The sequence below is a fragment of the Pholis gunnellus genome, assembly GCF_910591455.1.
Source record: "Pholis gunnellus genome assembly, chromosome: 3".
NCBI lineage: Eukaryota > Metazoa > Chordata > Actinopteri > Perciformes > Pholidae > Pholis > Pholis gunnellus.
Window position 1 is genome coordinate 14,124,728 of NC_136529.1, and position 22,561 is coordinate 14,147,288.

The 22,561-nt window shown below is 38.9% G+C and overlaps 1 protein-coding gene across 1 annotated transcript; it reads left to right on the plus strand.

The window, feature by feature from the left end:
• Positions 1 to 1,295: 1,295 nt before the first annotated feature.
• LOC306716018 (myosin heavy chain, fast skeletal muscle) lies at positions 1,296 to 12,899 on the plus strand. Its single transcript, XM_079186543.1, has 41 exons — positions 1,296 to 1,370; positions 1,577 to 1,629; positions 2,096 to 2,312; positions 2,641 to 2,784; positions 2,866 to 3,022; positions 3,326 to 3,353; positions 3,579 to 3,693; positions 3,810 to 3,902; positions 3,988 to 4,051; positions 4,131 to 4,229; positions 4,324 to 4,427; positions 4,540 to 4,678; positions 4,764 to 4,882; positions 4,993 to 5,142; positions 5,231 to 5,401; positions 5,490 to 5,796; positions 5,895 to 5,965; positions 6,049 to 6,136; positions 6,281 to 6,398; positions 6,487 to 6,610; positions 6,705 to 6,841; positions 6,940 to 7,195; positions 7,287 to 7,529; positions 7,618 to 7,794; positions 8,059 to 8,204; positions 8,312 to 8,402; positions 8,485 to 8,874; positions 8,954 to 9,080; positions 9,399 to 9,517; positions 9,604 to 9,800; positions 9,888 to 10,071; positions 10,150 to 10,315; positions 10,453 to 10,577; positions 10,711 to 11,019; positions 11,112 to 11,315; positions 11,397 to 11,522; positions 11,697 to 11,867; positions 11,948 to 12,052; positions 12,144 to 12,239; positions 12,378 to 12,509; positions 12,773 to 12,899. Exons 3-41 carry the CDS (start codon positions 2,109 to 2,111, stop codon positions 12,788 to 12,790), a joined length of 5,814 nt encoding a protein of 1,937 aa, XP_079042669.1. The 5' UTR covers positions 1,296 to 1,370; positions 1,577 to 1,629; positions 2,096 to 2,108; the 3' UTR covers positions 12,791 to 12,899.
• The last annotated feature ends 9,662 nt before the right edge of the window (positions 12,900 to 22,561 follow it).

Below are 22,561 nucleotides of genomic sequence, written 5' to 3' on the forward strand. Positions count from 1 at the left end.
ATCTTGTCACATTAACTCAAACATTGGCCCTGCTCCAAAAGATTTCCACCATTGGTTGTCATAACGAGATAATTCAACACTTTGGCAGGCTTTGTCACTCAAAGTGGAGTAGTTTTTAGGAACTTCACACTGCAAATTAAGTATAGAAATACATATTGTGTACGAAAATATTGTAAAATAGTAAACATTTTATTTGCAGTTTTGGATGTAATGACACTGACATAATAGTGCCTATTGGGATTAGTAGTGGACTTTTGTATCGAGGGAACTTCAAAGCAAATGCCATCACCATTTGCTTGTCAAGTTATTTTCACAGGATACATATGTCATGTTTTACTGGATATCTCCTGGATGCATGAATTAAACAACAAATGAAATTAAAGTGCTATAAATATGAATATTGTTCTTCTTCCCATTGTCCTTCATCCCTACAGAACAAATCAAATTAAGTTTAGGATTTTGTGAAACGCAGACCTCGTCGAGTGTTTCTGCCATCATGAGGTATCATTATTTTCACAGGTTCTTAGATTGGCAACTGTTAGGCCCAATTCTGTCCCTTTGTCACAGGAAAGACTTGCAAGGCTTCTGCAACAGAATACCAGTGACACATGAGAGCTTCTCCACGGCTAAAGTCGGATCCTCTGCAGTGCCAAGGTGCATTAAGGAGATTATTGTAAAGACCAAAACAATGTCTGAACTTCAGTAACCCATACAGTAAGCCAGAACAATATTTACACAGGGTTAAAAAAAATGCTGCATTGTATGTGTCTTGATCTATTTATACACCTTTAAATTCAGTATGTTGTTTAACTGTGACTATTGTGTGGCACCATGCTCTTTCTGTAAAATAGTTTACTATGAGACGAACGTTTAATGTGCTCACCCTCGACATATGCTGTAGCCCCTAAGGACATACTGGTTTGTATTTAAAACAAAACAATTCTGATTAAAATCCATATTAATGAAAGATCACAACAGAATTCTGTTCATGTATGTTCTAGTTGATAAAGTTGGGCTCTTCTGGTTATGACACCAATAATAAGCCGTCTATAGAGTATGCACTGATTAACCATAATCATTTCAAAGAATAGTCTGTGTACATATTTCTCATTTAAGTTCTTATCACTTGCCTCTTTAAACCAGGCACTCTGAAAGTGAAAGCGACAGGCGTTTAATCTGTGATAAACTGGCTGTGTTGTTCCGTGACAAAAGATGCCAGAGGTCAGATTAGATGCAAAAATACTCAAGCATGAGAGCCTAAAAGTACATGACCAAATAGAGCAGGTCATTTCTGCTGAGTGAACACTGATCTCTCTCTATATAAGACGGGAGGCTGGACGCACCCAACTACTGACAGACGCCCAGTCAAGGTGAGTGTGTGACAGTCTTTTATTAGCAGCAGGAAAACCAGCAGCTTAATGAACAATGCAGGGCATGATCACGAATTTCCAAACACCACAAAGTGAATACAGAGCTATCTTGTTTGTGCCAGGACTTCAGTGTACAGTAAGTTCATCTTCAATATGAAATAGTTTGATTACTGTTATTAATTTAAATTATTTGTGTCTTTCTTCAGAACCTTTCTTCATTAGTCCATCAATATCTATTCATCTGAGGAGAGGGAAGAAGGTGATTTATTTACTTTACCACTGTTTCATTTTGTTTAAGGACACTTTTAATCAGTATATATGTGATAAGTCAGACTTTGTTATATGTTCATTAAACCTTAACCTCGTGTGGAATCGGTAGCAAATCAATTAACAAACATATGCATCATTAGAAAGAAGAAATAAATTGTCACTGTTATCTTACACCAAAGTGTCTGAGACTTTTAAACAAGCATTTAGTGGTGCATGTAACAAGTCATGGCATCAACAAAGATAATAGGTTATACAATAGCAATGTCCCCCTGTTGTTACATACTGTGAACTGCTTTTGTGTTTAACTTTTTCATTTAGCATGAAACATAAATTAGTAAAGTTAAACCACTGTCCATGTTTCTCTGTTCATCAGCTTTGTTCATCAGTACCATCATGACAAGAAATAATGACTGAAGTAAATAACTGCTGTCCTGTTTTACATACTTTTTACACAGTAAGGGGGTCACCATGAGTACGGACGCTGAGATGTCGTGTTTCGGCGCGGCGGCCATTTACCTCCGGAAATCTGAAAAGGAGAGACTTGAGGCTCAAACCTCTCCCTTTGATGCTAAAACTGCATTCTTTGTGACTGAGCCGGCAGAGATGTACCTCAAGGGGAAACTTACTAAGAAAGAAGGCGGCAAAGCCACCGTGGATACTCTCTCTGGAAAGGTGAGCGTGATGACAGTGGAATAAAACAAAGAGTTAAACAGTTTTAATTTCACAGTAAACTGTCAAGAGTGACAGACAGTGTGCTCCTCTGTTTTTATTTGTTGACATACCAGTGTATAAAGTGCATGTCTCGTGAGAGAACATAATATGTTCAGCAGTATAATTTATCTGTAATAAACCCAAAAGGGAAATATTTTAAACTGATATTTTAGTGGTTTTATGATTCCTCTGACTGTAATATGAATAATAAGGAATACTAACCAGCTCGCTCTCATCATCGGTCCACTGTAAAAACTGAAGTCCTGTGTTGTTTCTCTCCTTGTAACAGACGCTCACTGTAAAAGACACTGAAATCTTCCCCATGAACCCTCCAAAGTACGATAAGATTGAGGACATGGCCATGATGACTCACCTCAGTGAGGCTACTGTGCTGTATAACCTCAAAGAGCGCTACGCAGCATGGATGATCTACGTGAGTATCGACCGAATCATCACATCAGTAGATGAAACGATGAAAGAAAGACGTCAATAGAAATCCTGTCTGTCTTCACAGACCTACTCAGGGCTGTTCTGCGTGACTGTGAACCCCTACAAGTGGCTCCCAGTGTATGATTCAGGGGTTGTAGCAGGATACAGAGGCAAGAAGAGGATTGAGGCTCCACCCCACATCTTCTCCATCTCTGATAACGCCTATCAGTTCATGCTCACTGGTTTGTGAGAAGAGTGCCAAAACTTTGCATGTTTAAAATGGAAAATCATATGAGAAGAGAGCAATTATTACAGTATATATCCAATGTTTTGAACTTTAAAAACATATCTATTAAGCAAGTAGCAGCTTATAGAAGCTCATTCTTTTGTGTTTAAAGGCTTGAAATTATAGGTAACTGTGAGATAACTCCACATCATTGTTGTACATTTCTAGTAAATGTTGGACTAAATAATGTACACAAAGCAGATTTTAAATGGACCAATTGTGTAAATAATCTGAAAATATGTTACTTTTTTATTTACAGACCGTGATAATCAGTCCATCCTTATCACGTAAGTTTGCCAATTTTATAAATTATTTGTCTAACATAAAGTAATCCTGAAATCAATGTAACTCAATGTTGAAGAAAAGTCTTAGCAAACTACACATTATTTTACATAAACAACATACCGTAACATTGACAGTATGCTCTACATCACAAGTTTCTTTCAAGGTTTGTTCAGTTCACTAGAAGGAGATGTGTCTGCTGCTAATTGATCTGTGTTTTTTTCTCCAAGTGGAGAATCCGGTGCAGGAAAGACCGTCAACACCAAACGTGTCATCCAGTACTTTGCGACAATCGCAGTGGCTGGAGGAAAGAAGCAACCTGAGGGAGCTTCTGGCAAGATACAGGTAAATGAACAAATCTGTTTTAGGAAAAGGTGTCAAAAAAGCAGTCACAGACAATGTGATCTTGGACTATCGGGTATAAAGCATGAATTTTTCCACGTTTTGTTTTCTGAATGAAGGGGTCGCTGGAGGATCAAATCATTGCAGCCAATCCCCTGTTGGAGGCTTATGGTAATGCCAAGACTGTGAGGAATGACAACTCATCCCGCTTTGTAAGTGTTTGTTGACCTGATTCTTTTTAAACAATATCAGAATGCAATAAGTTATAATACTAATCTACAGTCCTTACTTGAATAGGGTAAATTCATCAGAATCCATTTTGGATCAACTGGGAAGCTGGCCTCAGCAGACATTGAAACATGTAAGGATAGAAATAATGAAGCAGATACCTCAGTTTGTGTTTGTTCAGCTCATTGAACAGAACTGACTGTGATCGACAGATCTGCTTGAGAAGTCTCGAGTGACGTTCCAGCTGTCTGCTGAGAGGAGCTACCACATCTTCTATCAGCTCATGACAGGCCACAAACCTGAGCTCATAGGTGAGACATTTTTGATTTTCAAAGACTATTCATTACCTGCTGTACAGTGTATATGTGCTGACAAGAATCAACCACAATGGCTTTCTTTCTTCAGATGCTCTCCTCATCACCAAAAACCCTTATGACTATCCCATGATCAGTCAAGGTGAAATCCTTGTCAAGAGTATTGACGATATTGAGGAGTTCATTGCCACTGATGTAAGACAATTATCAAGTCCACACCCTCAAGAAATGTATGAATTTAGAAATGCTTTATTGATAGAGCAGCATTATAGAGCAGCGCTTATGAATTTTCTTTGAATACTCACAGACTGCCATCGACATCCTGGGCTTCAGTGCTGATGAGAAGGCCAGTATTTACAAGCTGACTGGAAGTGTGATGCATCACGGATCAATGAAGTTCAAGCAAAAGCAGCGTGAAGAGCAGGCTGAGCCCGATGGCTCTGAGGGTATGTTGCACTTTTGTAAACAAGTGAAAAATAAAAAATAAAAATATTATATATTCTCAATCACTCCGTTTTTGCTTCTTTTCAGTCGCTGATAAAATCGGCTATCTCATGGGATTGAACTCGGCTGATATACTGAAGGCCCTGTGCTACCCGAGGGTGAAAGTCGGAAATGAGTATGTGACGAAGGGCCAGACTGTGCCTCAGGTAAAACAGTCACATACAGTCCTGTGAATCTTAAAGCTATAGTCTGTTTGACCCCTGAAAACTTTGATTAATTTTATTGTTTTATCACTGCTGTATCTGTAAAATCTCAGGTCAACAATTCCGTCATGGCTCTCTGCAAGTCTGTCTATGAGAAAATGTTCTTGTGGATGGTCGTCAGAATTAATGAGATGCTGGCTACCAAGCAGCCAAGACAGTTCTTTATCGGTGTCCTGGATATTGCTGGGTTTGAAATTTTTGATGTAAGTTTGGTGACGCAATTTCTTCTTTTTTTGATGATGATGATTTTGTTGTTAAGGCAGTAACTTTTACTTGTTCTAAATTAATCAGTACAACAGCTTGGAGCAGCTGTGCATCAACTTCACCAATGAAAAACTGCAACAGTTTTTCAACCACCACATGTTTGTCCTGGAGCAAGAAGAGTACAAGAAAGAGGGAATTGAATGGGAGTTCATTGATTTTGGTATGGACTTGGCTGCCTGCATTGAGCTGATTGAGAAGGTGAGAGACACGCTGAATATTCACAAACAGAGAAAACTATCCGATGACTTGAAAACTTTTGTTTAAAATAATAATTTCATCATGACAGCCAATGGGAATCTTCTCCATCCTTGAAGAGGAGTGTATGTTCCCAAAGTCATCAGATGTCACCTTCAAGAACAAACTTTATGACCAGCATCTTGGAAAAACCAAGGCTTTTGAGAAGCCAAAACCCACCAAAGGCAAAGCTGAGGCTCACTTTTCTCTGGTGCACTATGCCGGCACTGTTGACTACAACATCACTGGCTGGCTGGATAAGAACAAAGACCCCCTGAACGACTCAGTGGTTCAGCTCTACCAGAAGTCTTCAGTCAAACTGTTGTCTCACCTCTATGCAGCACACGCCGGAACAGAAGGTACATGCTGTTACCTGTCTCTACATGAAATATAAAATAATGCAAATTAATTTGGTTTCAATTTATTAATTTCAATGTAATTGTCGTTCCACTGACAGCTGAGGCTGCCTCAAAGAAAGGTGCCAAGAAGAAGGGTGGTTCCTTCCAGACTGTGTCTGCATTGTTCAGGGTAAGATATAAAAGAAGGACTTATGTACTTCATTGCACTAATTGAGTGCCTTTTGCCAATGAAATATCCTTTTAATTCTTCAGGAGAATTTGGGCAAGTTGATGACCAACTTAAGGTGCACACATCCTCATTTTGTGCGCTGCCTGATTCCCAATGAATCAAAGACACCAGGTATGTGCTATTTGTGTCAATGTTGATTTAATTAATAAAGTTATAGAAATTAGAGACAAATGGCAAGTCAAAGAATCATGTATCATGGAATTTGACCATTTCTTGTACTATTACTAATTAATTACACATAATAAATGATCATAGGTCTTATGGAGAACTTCCTGGTCATCCACCAGCTGAGGTGTAACGGTGTGCTGGAAGGTATCAGGATCTGCAGGAAAGGTTTCCCCAGCAGAATCATCTACGGTGACTTCAAGCAGAGGTAGCAGAAACATGACATTGACAGTCATTGAAAAGTTATTATAATCTTTAAGCTAGTGTGTCTAACTGTAAGAAATCTTTACTTTCAGATACAAAGTATTGAATGCTAGTGTCATCCCTGAGGGACAATTCATTGATAACAAGAAGGCCTCAGAGAAACTGCTGGGATCCATCGATGTGGACCAGAGTCAGTACAAGTTTGGCCACACCAAGGTAGAGGACAAGACTTTTTACAAAAAAAAGGGTATACTATTAACTATCATGAATAATAATTTACTAAAAGATAATTATAATTATTGACTCTCAGGTGTTCTTCAAAGCCGGTCTGCTGGGAGCTCTGGAGGAGATGAGAGATGAGAAACTGGCTGAGCTGGTCACAATGACTCAAGCTGTCTGCAGAGGTTTCCTCATGAGGACAGAGTTTGTCAAGATGATGGAGAGGAGGTAATGTGTCTGTTATTGATGTAAAAATGTAATGCATGTTTCAAAAATCTGCAACTTTTCAACATTTTCTAACTACATTTTTTCTTTGTTGTTTTCAGGGAGGCAATTTACTCCGTCCAGTACAACATTCGCTCATTCATGAATGTCAAAACTTGGCCATGGATGAAGCTGTACTTCAAGATCAAGCCTCTGCTGAAGAGTGCAGAGACTGAAAAAGAGATGGCCCAAATGAAAGAGGACTTTGGAAAGATGAAAGAGGATCTTGCAAAGGCTCTGGCTAAGAAGAAAGAACTGGAGGAGAAGATGGTTTCTCTGCTGCAGGAGAAGAATGATTTGCAGCTACAAATTCAGTCTGTACGTTACAAAGAATGTGAGAATTGCTTTCTCAGAGATCCTGGTTTTAAAGATAATTAATTATCATTGTGATGTTATATATCAAATCTAGGAAGGTGAAACCCTCAGTGATGCAGAGGAAAGGTGTGAGGGGCTCATTAAATCAAAAATCCAGCTTGAGGCCAAACTCAAGGAGACGGCTGAGAGACTGGAGGATGAGGAGGAAATGAATGGTGAGCTGACTGCAAAGAAGAGGAAGCTGGAGGACGAGTGCTCTGAGTTGAAGAAAGACATTGATGACTTGGAGCTCACCCTGGCCAAAGTAGAAAAGGAGAAGCACGCCACTGAGAACAAGGTTGGTAAATCTTCCACTAGGCCTGAAAGTCGGCTCTTGTTAAAAGCTTAAACACTTTAAAATAGTTCTCACAATATTGTGAATACAGGTTAAAAACCTGGTTGAGGAAATGACATCTCAAGATGAGACCATTGTCAAGTTGACCAAAGAGAAGAAAGCCCTCCAAGAGGCCCATCAGCAGACCCTTGATGATCTGCAGGCAGAGGAAGACAAAGTCAACTCTCTGACGAAGGCCAAGACCAAGCTGGAGCAGCAAGTGGACGATGTGAGTAATATCTGCATTTAAAAGCCAAAGTTTAGCCTGCTTGTAAAATAGCAAAATTCTCTCTTTTACATTTAGTTTTCTTATGATCTCAGTCATGGTTAATGTGGTGACACTATCGTGGTTACTGATTTAAAAGCAGTGACAACATGACTGTTATGTTGCTTTATAGACACATTTTGATTATCTATCACAGTTAACACTAACTTAATACAGCTTTGACACAGTGTTGAAAGAGTGAACGATAAACATCTATTTCATGGACAGCTTGAAGGTTCTCTGGAGCAAGAAAAGAAACTCCGTATGGATCTTGAGCGAGCCAAAAGGAAGCTTGAAGGAGATCTGAAACTGGCCCAGGAATCTTTAATGGATCTAGAGAATGACAAGCAGCAATCTGACGAGAAAATAAAGAAGTAAGAGTAAACAAACGCCATCCTTTTACCTACTTGCAATAAATGATTTCACTAGAGGCACTTCTTACATGTTTCTTAAATGTGACGATTTATTCTGTCCCCTAAAGGAAGGACTTTGAGACAAGCCAGCTCCTGTGTAGGATTGAGGATGAGCAGACTCTTGGAATCCAGTTACAGAAAAAGATAAAAGAACTGCAGGTACAATTGTTAGTACTAGTCGAAGGTCACAGGAACATTCAAATATATTGAAAGATTTTAATTTAAACTCGGTGGGTTTCAGGCTCGTATTGAGGAGCTGGAGGAGGAGATTGAGGCTGAGCGGGCTGCTCGGGCCAAGGTGGAGAAGCAGAGGTCTGATCTTTCCAGGGAACTTGAGGAGATCAGCGAGAGGCTGGAAGAAGCTGGTGGAGCAACATCTGCTCAGATTGAGATGAGCAAGAAGCGTGAGGCCGAGTTTCAGAAGCTGCGTCGTGATCTGGAGGAGTCCACCCTGCAGCACGAGGCCACCGCTGCAGCTCTCCGCAAGAAGCAGGCTGACAGTGTGGCAGAGCTGGGAGAACAGATTGATAACCTCCAGAGAGTCAAACAGAAGCTGGAGAAAGAGAAAAGCGAATACAAGATGGAGATCGATGACCTCAGCAGCAATATGGAGTCCATTGCCAAAACTAAAGTGAGGGAGCTATATTTTATTACAGAGAGCAAAAGATAATGGTAATATTTTTATAATTATTAATGTTTTCCTTTATCAGGGAAACCTTGAAAAAATGTGCAGGACATTAGAAGATCAGCTGAGTGAGCTCAAATCAAAGAATGATGAAAATGTTCGTCAGCTGAACGACCTGAGTGCACAGAAAGCAAGACTTCAAACTGAAAATGGTATGAGAATCATAGTCTGGGGTGTTCAAAAACTAGGCTCCTTTTGCATACAGTCTGTATTTTAAACCGTTATCTGAAAGATACCAAAATCAAACTTAACCTCCTATTGCTTCTCCCCTACTTTTAAAAACCCTATTCCACCTTCAGTCCCTTTCACCTAAATGTAATATTTGATATTTGTTGCACATTGCACATATCAGTATATGTCACTACATCTAGTCTTGCACGAAAATGTGAATAATATCCATTATAAATTATTACATGAGCTGTAGCAATTTTGTTCTGATGTCCATTAAGTTCACTAATATCTTTGATTAGGTGAATGTTCGCGTCAGCTGGAGGAGAAAGAAGCTCTTGTTTCTCAGCTGTCGAGGGCCAAGCAGGCTTACATTCAGCAGATTGAGGAGCTGAAGAGGCACGTAGAGGAGGAAGTTAAGGTAATGGACTTATTTCAGAGAAAAAGGACACCAGACATTATTATATAGTATTATTAATATTAATGAGGTGCTCATTTGTTTCATAGGCCAAGAACGCCCTGGCTCACGCTATTCAGTCAGCTCGTCATGACTGCGACCTGCTCAGAGAGCAGTATGAGGAGGAGCAGGAGGCCAAATCTGAGCTGCAGAGGGCAATGTCAAAGGCCAACAGCGAGGTGGCTCAGTGGAGAGCCAAATACGAGACTGATGCCATTCAGCGCACTGAGGAGCTGGAGGAGGCTAAGTAATGAACAGTCCTGAAATCACACTGTTTCCACGTGCACTGATTTGGTAAATCATCACAGAACCTGTTTACTGTATGGTTTAACAGGAAAAAGCTCGCCCAGCGTCTTCAGGATGCAGAAGAATCCATCGAGGCTGTGAATTCAAAATGTGCCTCTCTGGAAAAGACAAAACAGAGACTGCATGCTGAAGTGGAGGACCTGATGATTGACGTGGAGAGAGCTAATGCTCTGGCTGCTAACCTCGACAAGAAGCAAAGGAACTTTGACAAGGTTAGATGTTTTTACATGTGGTTTGGACTCGTTAATGTGAGGGGACAAAACACACTCAATTGTTTGTTGTACTTTCAGGTTCTTGCAGAGTGGAAACAGAAATATGAGGAAAGCCAGGCAGAGCTTGAAGGAGCTCTGAAGGAGGCTCGGACATTAAGCACTGAGATGTTCAAGCTGAAAAACTCATATGAAGAAGCTCTGGACCACCTGGAGACCCTGAAGAGAGAGAACAAGAACCTGCAACGTAAGACAATTATTCTGTTCTCCCCAACAGAAATGCACTCTAAACACCAAATCAATTTATCTGAAGTATCTCTATTACTTTATTCTTTATACTGCTTAACATTCTGAAATGTATACTTTATAAATCTGTTCCAACAGAGGAGATCTCAGACTTGAGTGAACAACTTGGTGACACCGGTAAAACGATTCATGAGCTTGAGAAGGGAAAGAAGACAGTGGAAGTTGAGAAGACAGAGATCCAGACTGCTCTGGAGGAGGCAGAGGTAAATATTAGGAGAGCTTTAGCTCAGACTCATCTTGTAAAGGTGTTGGACTTGACACAGTGCTACTTTTCCTACTTTGTGACTCTTTTTGTATTTTGAATGAATGACCTGTTATATGCACACTTGTTCACAGGCTACCCTGGAGCATGAAGAATCCAAGATTATGCGGGTTCAGCTTGAGCTCACCCAAGTCAAGAGTGAAATTGACAGAAAACTTGCAGAGAAAGATGAGGAGATTGAGCAGATCAAGAGGAACAGCCAGAGAGTGATTGAATCCATGCAGAGCACTTTGGATTCCGAGATCAGGAGCAGGAATGATGCCCTGAGAATCAAGAAGAAGATGGAGGGAGACCTCAACGAGATGGAGATTCAGCTGAGCCACGCCAACCGCCAGGCAGCTGAAGCCCAGAAACAGCTGAGAAACGTGCAGGGACAGCTTAAGGTACATCCACTCAAGGATTTGTGGCAGAGCATCTTGCCTTGTAACAAGCGGAAAGTGTTTGCTGACAAATCTTTCAATGTTTTACCATTCAGGATGCCCAAATTCATCTTGATGACGCCATAAGAGGCCAGGAGGACATGAGGGAGCAGGTTGCCATGGTGGAGCGCAGGAACAACCTGATGCTGGCTGAGATCGAAGAGCTGAGAGCTGCACTGGAGCAAACAGACAGAAGCCGCAAAGTGGCTGAACAGGAGCTGGTTGATGCCAGCGAGCGTGTGGGACTGCTGCACTCTCAGGTAAGCTCAAAGGTTGACAAACAAGAATGTTCTTCAATAGTTCCATACATGAAAATTCATTTTCATCTTCTTTAATCATAGAATACCAGTCTCATCAACACCAAGAAGAAGTTGGAAACTGACCTTGTCCAAGTCCAGGGTGAAGTGGAAGATTCTGTCCAGGAGGCAAGAAATGCTGAAGAAAAGGCCAAGAAGGCCATCACTGATGTGAGTCATCCTTTCACAGTTCTATGCAATTGTACACAAAGTATAGTGCAGCATAAATGAGTGCATACAATCATACTTTAGGCTATTTTTCCTTAATTTCTGGCACTCTAGCAGTTGAAACATTAGACTGCATTAAGTTTATATCCAATAATACAAAAATCAACAACATTTCAGGCTGCCATGATGGCAGAAGAGCTGAAGAAGGAGCAGGACACCAGCTCTCATTTGGAGAGGATGAAGAAGAACCTGGAGGTGACAGTGAAAGACCTGCAGCACCGCCTTGATGAAGCTGAAAATCTGGCCATGAAGGGTGGCAAGAAGCAGCTCCAGAAACTGGAAGCTAGGGTAAAGACGGATGTGGTCTGATCTCAACTGTTCTTTTATATTAAAATCTTGCCCTCCAAGTAACAGAGTTCATATTTCAGGTGCGTGAGCTTGAAGCTGAAGTTGAAGGCGAGCAAAGACGAGGAGCAGAGGCTATCAAAGGTGTTCGTAAATATGAGAGAAGAGTGAAGGAGCTCACCTATCAGGTAGGCTGTTTCTTTTCTTCCTACTGTATCGATTGGTACAGTCATCAGGCAAAGATGCCAATTAATCAATTTCAATCATGAATTCATGCAGACAGAGGAGGACAAGAAGAACGTTGTCAGACTTCAGGATCTGGTGGACAAGCTGCAGCTCAAAGTGAAGGCCTACAAGAGGCAGTCTGAGGACTCGGTGAGTCATATGATATACCTTTTTCCCTGTATAGTCTCAAACAAAGCTGAATGCAGTACAGTCAGACTTGGAAACAAAAATACAATCACACTCTTCTTTTATGTTGGTAATGATGATGGATGGTGAATTTCCTCACAGGAGGAGCAGGCCAACACTCACCTGTCGAGGTACAGGAAGGTGCAGCATGAGATGGAAGAAGCTCAGGAGCGAGCTGACATCGCTGAGTCTCAGGTCAACAAGCTGAGAGCAAAGAGTCGGGAAATTGGAAAAGTAAGTGATACATAAAACTCAGGGAGTGAGCTGTTGTAACAGTTCAAATGGTTATTGATAATCTTACAGAAAAGCAACTAGCTTGGTTTCCTGAGCTAATGTTGTTTGACAGTATTTCACATGCATGAGTGTGCTGCTGTGTTTTGATTAATAGTTCAATTTAGATTTAAAATGGAGCAAGTCAAAGCTACATGCATTTCACATGACAATGTTTTCCTCCTATATGTGTAACGCCATTCATTATTTCTTCTCTCCATTTTCAGGGAAAGGATGAAGAATAAACTGCAACCTCTTTGAGAGACACACATGAAAATCATAGAATATGCTTTTTCATTGAACTGCTCTCACTAAATATTGTAGATCTATATCAAATAAATTATATCAAAAGTCTGCTGTCTTTACACTTTTCTTTGCACAACACAAAGCACTACTTGGTCTTTGGAAGAGTCTAGTGTTGAGTCCGGGTGTGTTGTCGCTCAGCCTGGAAATGTGAATCTACAAATCCAAATCACTCACTTAAAAACACAACAGCCATGTTTTGACAAAGAACACAGTCTTCTTTTCATGGTGTTTGCTACATTTGAATTCATACATAAATCAAAGGTAATTTTGTTGATGTGAACAATTACAGTACATGTGACAGTCTGTGTCCAAAACTCAGTCTTAGTCATGAGACAGAACCAACAACTACAACTAAATAAGCATCTGAGTTACCAAAACATGTGCAGCAAAACATGCAGAAACAGAAGTAATTTCACTTAAATAGGGATTTCCCAAATGTCATCATATCTGCAGTAAATGAGACCATAATGGAATGGTTTGTCATTTTGGGAAATAAGCTTAGTCCTTCCCATGATGAGAGTTAATGCTAGATGTGAAGCCTCTACCACTACCAAAATAGAGTGCTGCAGGAAAAAACAGGAAATAAGTTAGAATGTTGGCCCTGACGGTTCCTTCGTGTTGAAGCCTTCGGGTTTTTGGTTAGATTCCTGAAATAAGGTTTGTGGTTAACACAAGACATTTCACCGTTTTGTTCTATGATCTAAAATAGATCAGCAAATACCCCTCTAGTGAATGTTGAAGCTTTTAAGTGTCTTAAAAAAATATATGAGACTATGAAACATAAACACGCCAACCAGTCCGCCTCAACAGCCTTGTTGTGTATATTTGCTCTCATTCGCCTGTGATGTAGTTCGTTTATAGCTTTAATGTTACTTTTATACATCTGCCGATTGCATTTACGCTTCAATAATCATAAAAGTGGTGTTCATTTATGAAGATTATGTTGCTTAACCAAATGTGTAATTATCATGGTAGTTTGTTTGCCATGGATCTTTCTGTAAATATCCCAAAAAATTCCAATGGCTTAGTTGAGAGTACTAAGCCATTGGAATTGAAATGCCAACTATTTCTTTAAAGTGTACTCTTACACAAAACAAATTCACTACGCACAAATGCAACTGATAGATGATCACAAATATTCTGGCTTTCTTCTTCAATACAACACTTTTATAGTGTCTCTCACCTCGACCACTGGACAGGTTTACCTGTGAATCAGTGAAAACACACACTTTAACAACACAATCACAATCATCATCAGACCTATAACAGAAGGAGTCACTAGATGCAATGGTTAATGACAAACATATACTCAAATTGTGAGTCAAATGGCAGTAAAGATGGAATGTGTTTTACTTGTTGCACCACCGCTCTTCCTGAAAGCAGAGAAGAAAATAAATTACACAAATCCTTTGGGAGTAAAGCAACCATCCAGTACTGTGTGCTTCCTCTTTGGGGAGCCATTTCACCAATGACAGCTGGCTTTCCCACCACTAATCTTACCGCACCTGTTTGCTCCTGAATCTGTGGCACCAGACCCGTCAGAGGTCTCTCTTTACCGCACACACACAGGGGACAAGTATTTGTGTAGTTAAATGTTGTATTTTGGTCTTTTTTATTTCCAGAGCATTCCTATCAACACACAGCTTAGTATAGTTTAAAGTGGTATTTTTCTCTGAATAACTAATTTCTTTAAATTCAGTTTAGACTGTATCCATGTTAGAGAAGTATCAATTTCACAAAAAAAGAAACCTGCTTTAAGATTCAGTCCTGTTACACTTGTTAGCTCATTTTACATCCATGTTTCTCAAATATTTTCTCATAAATACTTTGGAAGTATACAAAGCTTTTTTTCAAAGCTATTGATTACCTCAAATGTTTAAGCAGTTATTAACAATATAGTGGAACGCATTACCTTCTGAATATTGTTTTACAATCTTGAAAAAAAAAAATCTTTCTCACACATAATGCAGAAACATTTAATGACATTTATAAGGTCAAATATAGAATACAAAATGTACACAACAACTGACGTTACAACAGATTCTAGTTGTCTTTGATAAATTGTAATTAAAAACAGGTTTACCCAACAGGAAGTCATGTTCTGCAGCAGACCTCGTCTCTCCTGAAAGCTTCATCTGTTCAGTATCTCTGATGTTCAGTTTATGAGAGAAGAGCCTCTGAGGTCTGCTGGTTATACTTTATATGATGCATTGAAATAACAATGAGCCCAACTGCATTGCCAAACTCTGATGGTCTGATATCATGGCTAAATCAGACGGTGTATTTCTCTTTAAGCCACACAACAAGGCACAATGCCTGCTGGATAGAAGATATCACTAATCCAAACGAGACCATTGAAACCAGCTGGCATGCAGGACAGTTGGTTTAATAAATCACCGGAGCCATAACATCGCACAACTCCCATCTCAAGCTTTTTGTGTCTGCGGAAATATCCAGCAACCTATCATCTTTCCCAGAAGACCTCAGCTTAGTGTTTGATAGCTATACTGACTGACATTATGAGCAAATGCACATGGCATTCGAACAAGCTGCTCGTCTCTTGGATTTCTTTTCTGATCCTCACCAAGCCTCCCAATACTCATGTTTTAATCTTTGACAGCTGACACAGAGTCTTTCTGCATTAGATAATGGAAGAGCTGCTCACTGAAACATACTAGAGTGATACAGTTCACTACATCAGTGGTTCTCAATCTTTTTTCAGCGATGTACCCCCTGTGAAATATCTTTTCAGCCAAGTACCCCCTAACCAGCGCAAAGCATTTTTGGTTGAAAAAAAGATCATCAGTGTCTGATTTATTAAACTGTCAACACTGAAGATTGCATTGTTTAGTTCAGGGGTCGGCCATCTTTTCTATTTTCCACCAAATAAAATGTGTCTGGAGCCGCAAAAGCTATTTGATGTCACAGTTTATAAAGTTTTATATAGATATATTAAATATACAAGAACTATAGTTTGTTGTATTTATGAAATTATAGAACAAGAATAAAGACACTTGTTGACATTGTATTGCTATTTTACCTGTTATAACAATATCAAACTCTTATGAAGAGGAGAGTTTGCTGCAGCAGTTGAGAAATCGCTCTTTTTCGCTCATCTCCAGCGTGATACTTTCCAGCTGTGTGCTTGTTCTGGAAGCATCTTTCAACATTACATTTTTTGTTGTTTGCAAATTTCTCGCCACATATCAACCATACAGGTAAGCCAGCATCGTTCGCAGTGAAAGCAAATGAATACGTCCACGCAGAATTAAACTCTCTATTTTCCTCTGTGACTTTTCTTCTTTTTGATTTATCCATTGATAGTTTACAGAGGGCGGGGCTCTGCAGATCATGATCAGCCAGCCGCAGGTAAACGCACTATATAACGCCGTAAGATGCAGGTGGTGGATCGCGTAACGCGGCTGTGTTTGATTATATTACTACTTTGTTCGACAGAGTTCGAATCCAGGCTGATGCGATCTTTCCATAAATATATTTTCTTCAATGTATTTCTTCATACGTGGCTGTGATGTAGTGCTCACTTATACAATCGTAATCCCCGAAATATTTATGAGATGTGGCTTTTAGATCTCCAGCAATATGTTTGTGAATGTGTGACGAATCTGGCAACAGAGGCAGAAAACAGCTGCTGCTGTTACGCAAACACAACACACGCACGGAAGAGAAACCAGTAGGTTTGAAAACCAGTAGGACCGGCACCCACTGCATGCCCGGTGTACGTGAATAGTCACGTGATATTCGTTTTCAGGCGTTAAAGTCTGGACGGAGAGCATCTCAATGATGATCTCATTTATGAATACTATCATATGACTTATCATCTTTTTTATGACATATAATGTATGACATGCTATACTTTTTTAAATTACTTTTAAATTGCGTACTATAGAATGACTTTTATTAAAACCAACAATAGAATATATTACAACCCTTTTTTATGACATACTATGCTATGACTTTTTAATGAAATTTCTTATGACAAACTTTACTATAACTATTATTTTCTAATTAGTTTTGCCATTTTTTGTCCTGCTATCTATGACATTTTTAGGACTTATTCTACTGCAACTTTTTATTTTAATAGCATTCTATACATTTTTATGACGTATGACCAGGACATTTTTAATATTTTTATGATATATAACATTCTGTCTTTTTTTATGACACTTTTCATGACATGATTTAGTGCACACATAAAAAATAAAATCTTTTCCACCTCAGTTCAACATTAAACTGCAGATTTGTCCACAGAAATCGCAAACTTTAGCCAACAATAACAGCATTGATGACAGAAGGCAATTCCAGTGACAATTGCAAGGTGCCAGTAGTTGTCATGCAACCAGTCAATTTTGTACAAATTGTCATTCCTAACCTAACAGACACATGTTAGGTAAGTGCAGTTTGATGCTATAGCAGAGTAGTGTATTAGACGTAAGGTAAGAAAAAAAGAAAATAAAGTAAAAGTATCGTATAAATGGACGGTGCATTATTAAAATGTAATGCATGTATTTCATTTCACGTTAGGGGCAGCCAAAAATGTTTCTGAGAGCTGCCATTGGTCTGCGGGCCACTTTGAGAAACTATGGTCTTGAAATAAATCAGTAAAGAACAATAAGGAATCAGAGCTGAAGTGAAAAATATCAACAGCATTTAATGACCAAAGATATAAACATTTAAATATCCATTTTTGTAATGTGACTGACAAAATCTTTACAAATTTAACCTTCATCTTCTGCTGACCACTTCGCATTGTCTGTACAAAAATGAGGTGGCATTGGAGACTGGCACAAAGAGAGGAAACTTTCCCGAGTAAACAACGTCAGCAAAAGGAAAAGCAAAATTACAGCAAAAAACGTTAACATTCTTCTGATTTGATACTCAGTAAATAAAAAGGATAAGAACATACAGTATATATATATATGTATATATATACATATATATATACACATATATATATATATATATACACATACATATGTTTTTTTTGTTTTTGTCTGTTTTGCAATTTTCTTGTAAACTGCTTAGTGAGACCACGCAAGCTTCAAACACATTCAATTCCTTCATGTTCAAATATTTTCACAATATCCGAATAAATAAACAAATAAAATAATACATAAATGAATTAAATAAGCAACATCAATTTCATAACAGAAGTGAATTAATAAAAGGGTGTCCCCACACATGCCACTGCCTTGTTTGTATACCATGACAGCCTTTAAATGCATAAATCATCTCCAGCAGTTCAATGTCACTTTTTTCCTAAATAAATGACAAAAGTTTAATCAGGCAGTAAGTTGCTCATAACCTCTCTGTGCTTTTACTTGCTGCAAAAACCTAAATTGCAAACACTGACAGTTTTTGTAGGCTTCACTGAAGTCAAACTTTCTGCTTCATTCAGTTACACACATCAAAGAGCTCTGAGGCCTCCACATCACCACAAATATCCGCAGAGGGCGCCCTCACTTCTCCCCGCAGTAATGGAGAGCTGAATGTGGACAGGAATGTAAAATATCCATCAGACTATGTACACAAATTTGTAAATTGTTCAAAACATCATGCAAATTAATACCGGTAATTCAAAATGAAACTACAACACTGACCTCAACAGTAGTAATATATTGTAGGCTATAAAGAGTTCCATAAAATGTCTTTCCTTCAGTGTACAACAGTGTTGTTTGAATAATGCACTATAACCTTATTAATACTTAATACTCTTTTGAAAGCAGTGTCTTTGCTGAGGTCTTCAAACAGTGTTGAGCTTAAATCTGCTTCTCCTGGTTCCCACCATGCTCGGGTACAGCAGAGAAGCACAACAGTAGGTATTACTGTACATAAACATTCACTCGTTTCAGTCAGTAGTAATGGAACATTACATGTTTCCGACAGGCTTAAAATATAGAATATACAGTGTGCATATGGGACAAAGTATAACTATGAAAATGGACAGTGTCTGTGCTTTGATTCCAGGTTGAACCACAGTGTAGAGATAAACGACACATAGAAGAAGGGCAGCAGGGTTCGTTCTCGTTGCTTTGACAAACATCTGTCCACGAGAAGGCAGGAGGGGAGGCCAGTTGCTTGACACACTTCTGTTGTGCTCTTTCACAACTTTGCTGTGCTCCTTTAAAATGCTTCATAAGTTCATGAAGAGCATTTTTTTTTTGTTCCCTGACTGAGAAGTCCATTTAGGGCTGAACCATTGCAACCCTTAAACTTCAAGTGTGTCTTTCGTATGGCCCTGCAGGATGAACGTCAACACATCTAAGAGCCAAAGGTTCCTGCCATCCAAAATGAGTGCAACAAGGCACTGCAGGGTGGAACACCAGGCAGACGGAGAGAAACAACATTTTACAAATACTTTGACAAAAAAGCTTTTTAAAAATATCCCCATTAACTCTTTAACCAGATCAAATGATCAGAAAACACACAAAAAAAACACCAGGGACGGATGAATCACTGTGGGGAAATGTTTTCAGGATTTTATCATGCATAACTCCTCAGAAACAAGATGGATTTACACTATTAGGTTACAAAGACTTCACTAGAATACATTTAAAAATGTGTACATACCAGCAGGATTTGTGCTTTGTGCTAATCTTAAATAGAGTCAATTGAGTTAAACCATGTTAATCCATCTTTTATTTGTGGAAAAACAGTTATATTTTCCTAAAAACATGATTTCTAATATAGCACAATAATTAACAGATGTAATGTGTTTTAATGCTGTAGCCTTATTTGTAAAATTAAGCACTAAAGAGTTTTAGTGAAAACAGCCTGTAAGGCTACTGGACACCCTGCTCACTCTTTGAACTTGAAATAAGGCATACTACGACATCACATTTTTAGTGCCACGCTTCAAACTCAAGAAGTAATATCCCCATACATACAGTACTGGGCTGACATTTCATTGTGAATGAATTACTGAATTCTACAGCTTCATAATTGAGTAAGAAGTTGAATCAGATATCACTGCTGTGACAAGGTACGCATGATAAAATAAAAATATTCGCCACAGCAAATCATCACTTTCAACGAGACATCAGGGGAATCTCAACAGAGGGTCAAAAAGCCTCACATACTGATAACATATTGATAACATCGAAAGCTGTTCAGAAGCTACATTCCCCATAAAGAAGCATACATAAGTGCATAAATTCAGGTTTGACAAATAGTGGCGATACAAGATACAAAAATGGACAGAGAGCTTCCCATCCATCAAATAAATGATGTTTAAAAACATGTCTATCACACACTGACGTCTGCACATGTTTTGTGCTTTAAGACTACAGAGATAACACTGCATGTAAACTACTTCAAATCTAAGTTTGATTATAAATTGACAATGCAATGATAATTACTGCTGGAATCAGATTATCACAACATTATTGCACTAAACCATGCGGTGGTTTGGAGGATTCACTACTACAGATCTGTAAAAAAAAGAATTACTGTTAAAATGTGATAATTTGGAGTGTTTCTGTTTGATTTTACACCCTTTAACAATTCTTATCAACTGGAAGCACTTCAAGATCATACCGTGTATCTCTGGAAGCATTTCAACAAACCTTGACTTAAACACTCCTCGTATGAATGAATCTACTTTGATTTTAAAGTCACAAAATCTTGCTGAAGGTCTAACACTGGTATTTTTCCTCATACTGCCTTTTCTCATCTGTGGTCTCATTTGTCAAAATGCTCTGAGAAAATATTTTTAGGGGGACAAAAAATGCTTAAAGAAACAGGGTGCCATTGAGACGGCATAAGGAAATCATTCTGGGTCATGTCATGTATGATATAATTTAAAGTACTGAAAGTCTTGATAAAAGGTCAGAGTTGGATTGAAAGACACTGAAGTGAATGTGAGGTCAAGGCCCGGATCTACTATCATGTAAAAACCGCTGAAGGTGCAGGGAGCTCCTTTATGTGCAAAGATATTTACCAGGATGGGACATGAAACGTAGAACTGGCAGAGATTATTCATTTTAAATTTCACAAAGCCAACAAAAGCAGAAGTTTCCAGAAGCATCAGCGTCTGAGCTCAGCAGATTCTGTTAATCTATTTACATTTTCCCGCTGTGGCAGTCAGCTTTATGTGTGGTGAGCACAATCTAAAGTTGTGTAAATGCCTTGGATCGCTTTACCCACCAGTTGTTTGGAAATTGTAAATCCATATAAACCGATTTACGCGATGAGGCGGGCCTCATCTAATGAGCCATCCCAAACACACAAATGCTGTTAATCCTACAGCTGAAAAGTTATATAAATATATTCAGAGCTGTTCAACACGGTGTCAGACAGTGACAATAAAACTCAAACTACTCTCTCCACAAAGCTGTTGTGTCAACAGCGGTGCTCTGCGAATCATTGCACATTACATAAGTAATTCCATGTTTTGCTACTTTAAAGGTACTCTGTGCAGTTTTTGACCACTAGTAGCGCTCGGGAGCAATGTTTTTGTAAATGGGTCCCCGTTTTGGTGCTGTTGTGTACGCGATATACACAGTCCCGCCAATGGTTTCACGCTATTCCACTGATCTACAGGTGGCAGTGACGCGCTAAGAAATGTTGCAATACGCCAGAAAATTCAGGGAGGAAGAAGACCGCAAACAAGTAAACAAGTATGTAAACAAAGCGGTTGCAACATTTTCAAAAGATTAATCAAAATGTTTTATGAGGCAGGAAGTGCATTCAACACATTTGTTCGACCTCAAGAATACACAAAATGTCTTTTGGTTAAAAACATTGATTGTAGACAGAAAACTTTGCGTGATAGAAAACTCCACAGAGCACCTTTAATGCTTCCAACTCACCTATATCATAGAGGGAAACATTGTACTGGTTACTCCACTACATTTATCTGACAGCTGTAATTACTTTTCATTGCAACATTTTACAAACCTATGCTGAATTTAAAAAATAATTGTAATAGATAAACTACCCAACAGCATATAAAGTAGTGATAATGAGCTCCATCTTGACGAGCTACAACATTAAAATGGATGCTTAATAGTTAATAATTAATCAGCAATAATAACGTGATAATATAATGCATGATATGTGGCGACAACACTGATAGGACCCATTCTGCCGTCAAATAGGTCTTTTTAATTTAACTTAATTTTGTTGCTCATACTTCTCTACTTTTACTTTAGTGAAATCTTGACTGCGTGACTTTTTCTGGTATCTTTTGAGCAACGTAAGAAAAACTTGAATACTTCTTTCCACCACTGTGTATTTACCACAAAGCAAATACGTCCAACTGAGTTTTAGATCTTTTATAATTTCCCCACCACAATCAAACCTAAAATTGCGACTGACGTCTGTTCCTGCTGGGTCAACACTTATTGGCCCGTTGAAAGTGCATTTCAGATGCCTCCCTGACTATTTGGTGGTTGCTTACATGGCTGAGCATGTGTGCAAAAATGTTAAACATGCTGGTCTTAGTTTAAGTTGCATGCACACTCGACACATTCTATAATTTGCACTCAAGCAAGCCCTGAAACACCAACAAATGTATAAGCAATAAGGCAATAAACACTAAGAGCACAATTTTTTTCAAGCACAAATGCACTGTGTGCCGTTTGTACATCAAAAAAAATAATAATTTTGCAGTAGCTGTTTGATCTGACCTTCAGTAGATCCGAGCCTAAACCCAAAGAGATGAAAGATGTCAGTTAGAGTGTTTGCACGTG

Coding starts and splice junctions, on each gene's coding strand:
- LOC306716018 (XM_079186543.1), top strand. CDS start 2,109: ATGAGTACGGACGCTGAGATGTCGTGTTTCGGCGCGGCGGCCATTTAC. Junction 2,785..2,865: donor ACGCAGCATGGATGATCTAC/GTGAGTATCGAC, acceptor CTGTCTTCACAG/ACCTACTCAGGGCTGTTCTG. Junction 8,875..8,953: donor AGTCCATTGCCAAAACTAAA/GTGAGGGAGCTA, acceptor TTCCTTTATCAG/GGAAACCTTGAAAAAATGTG.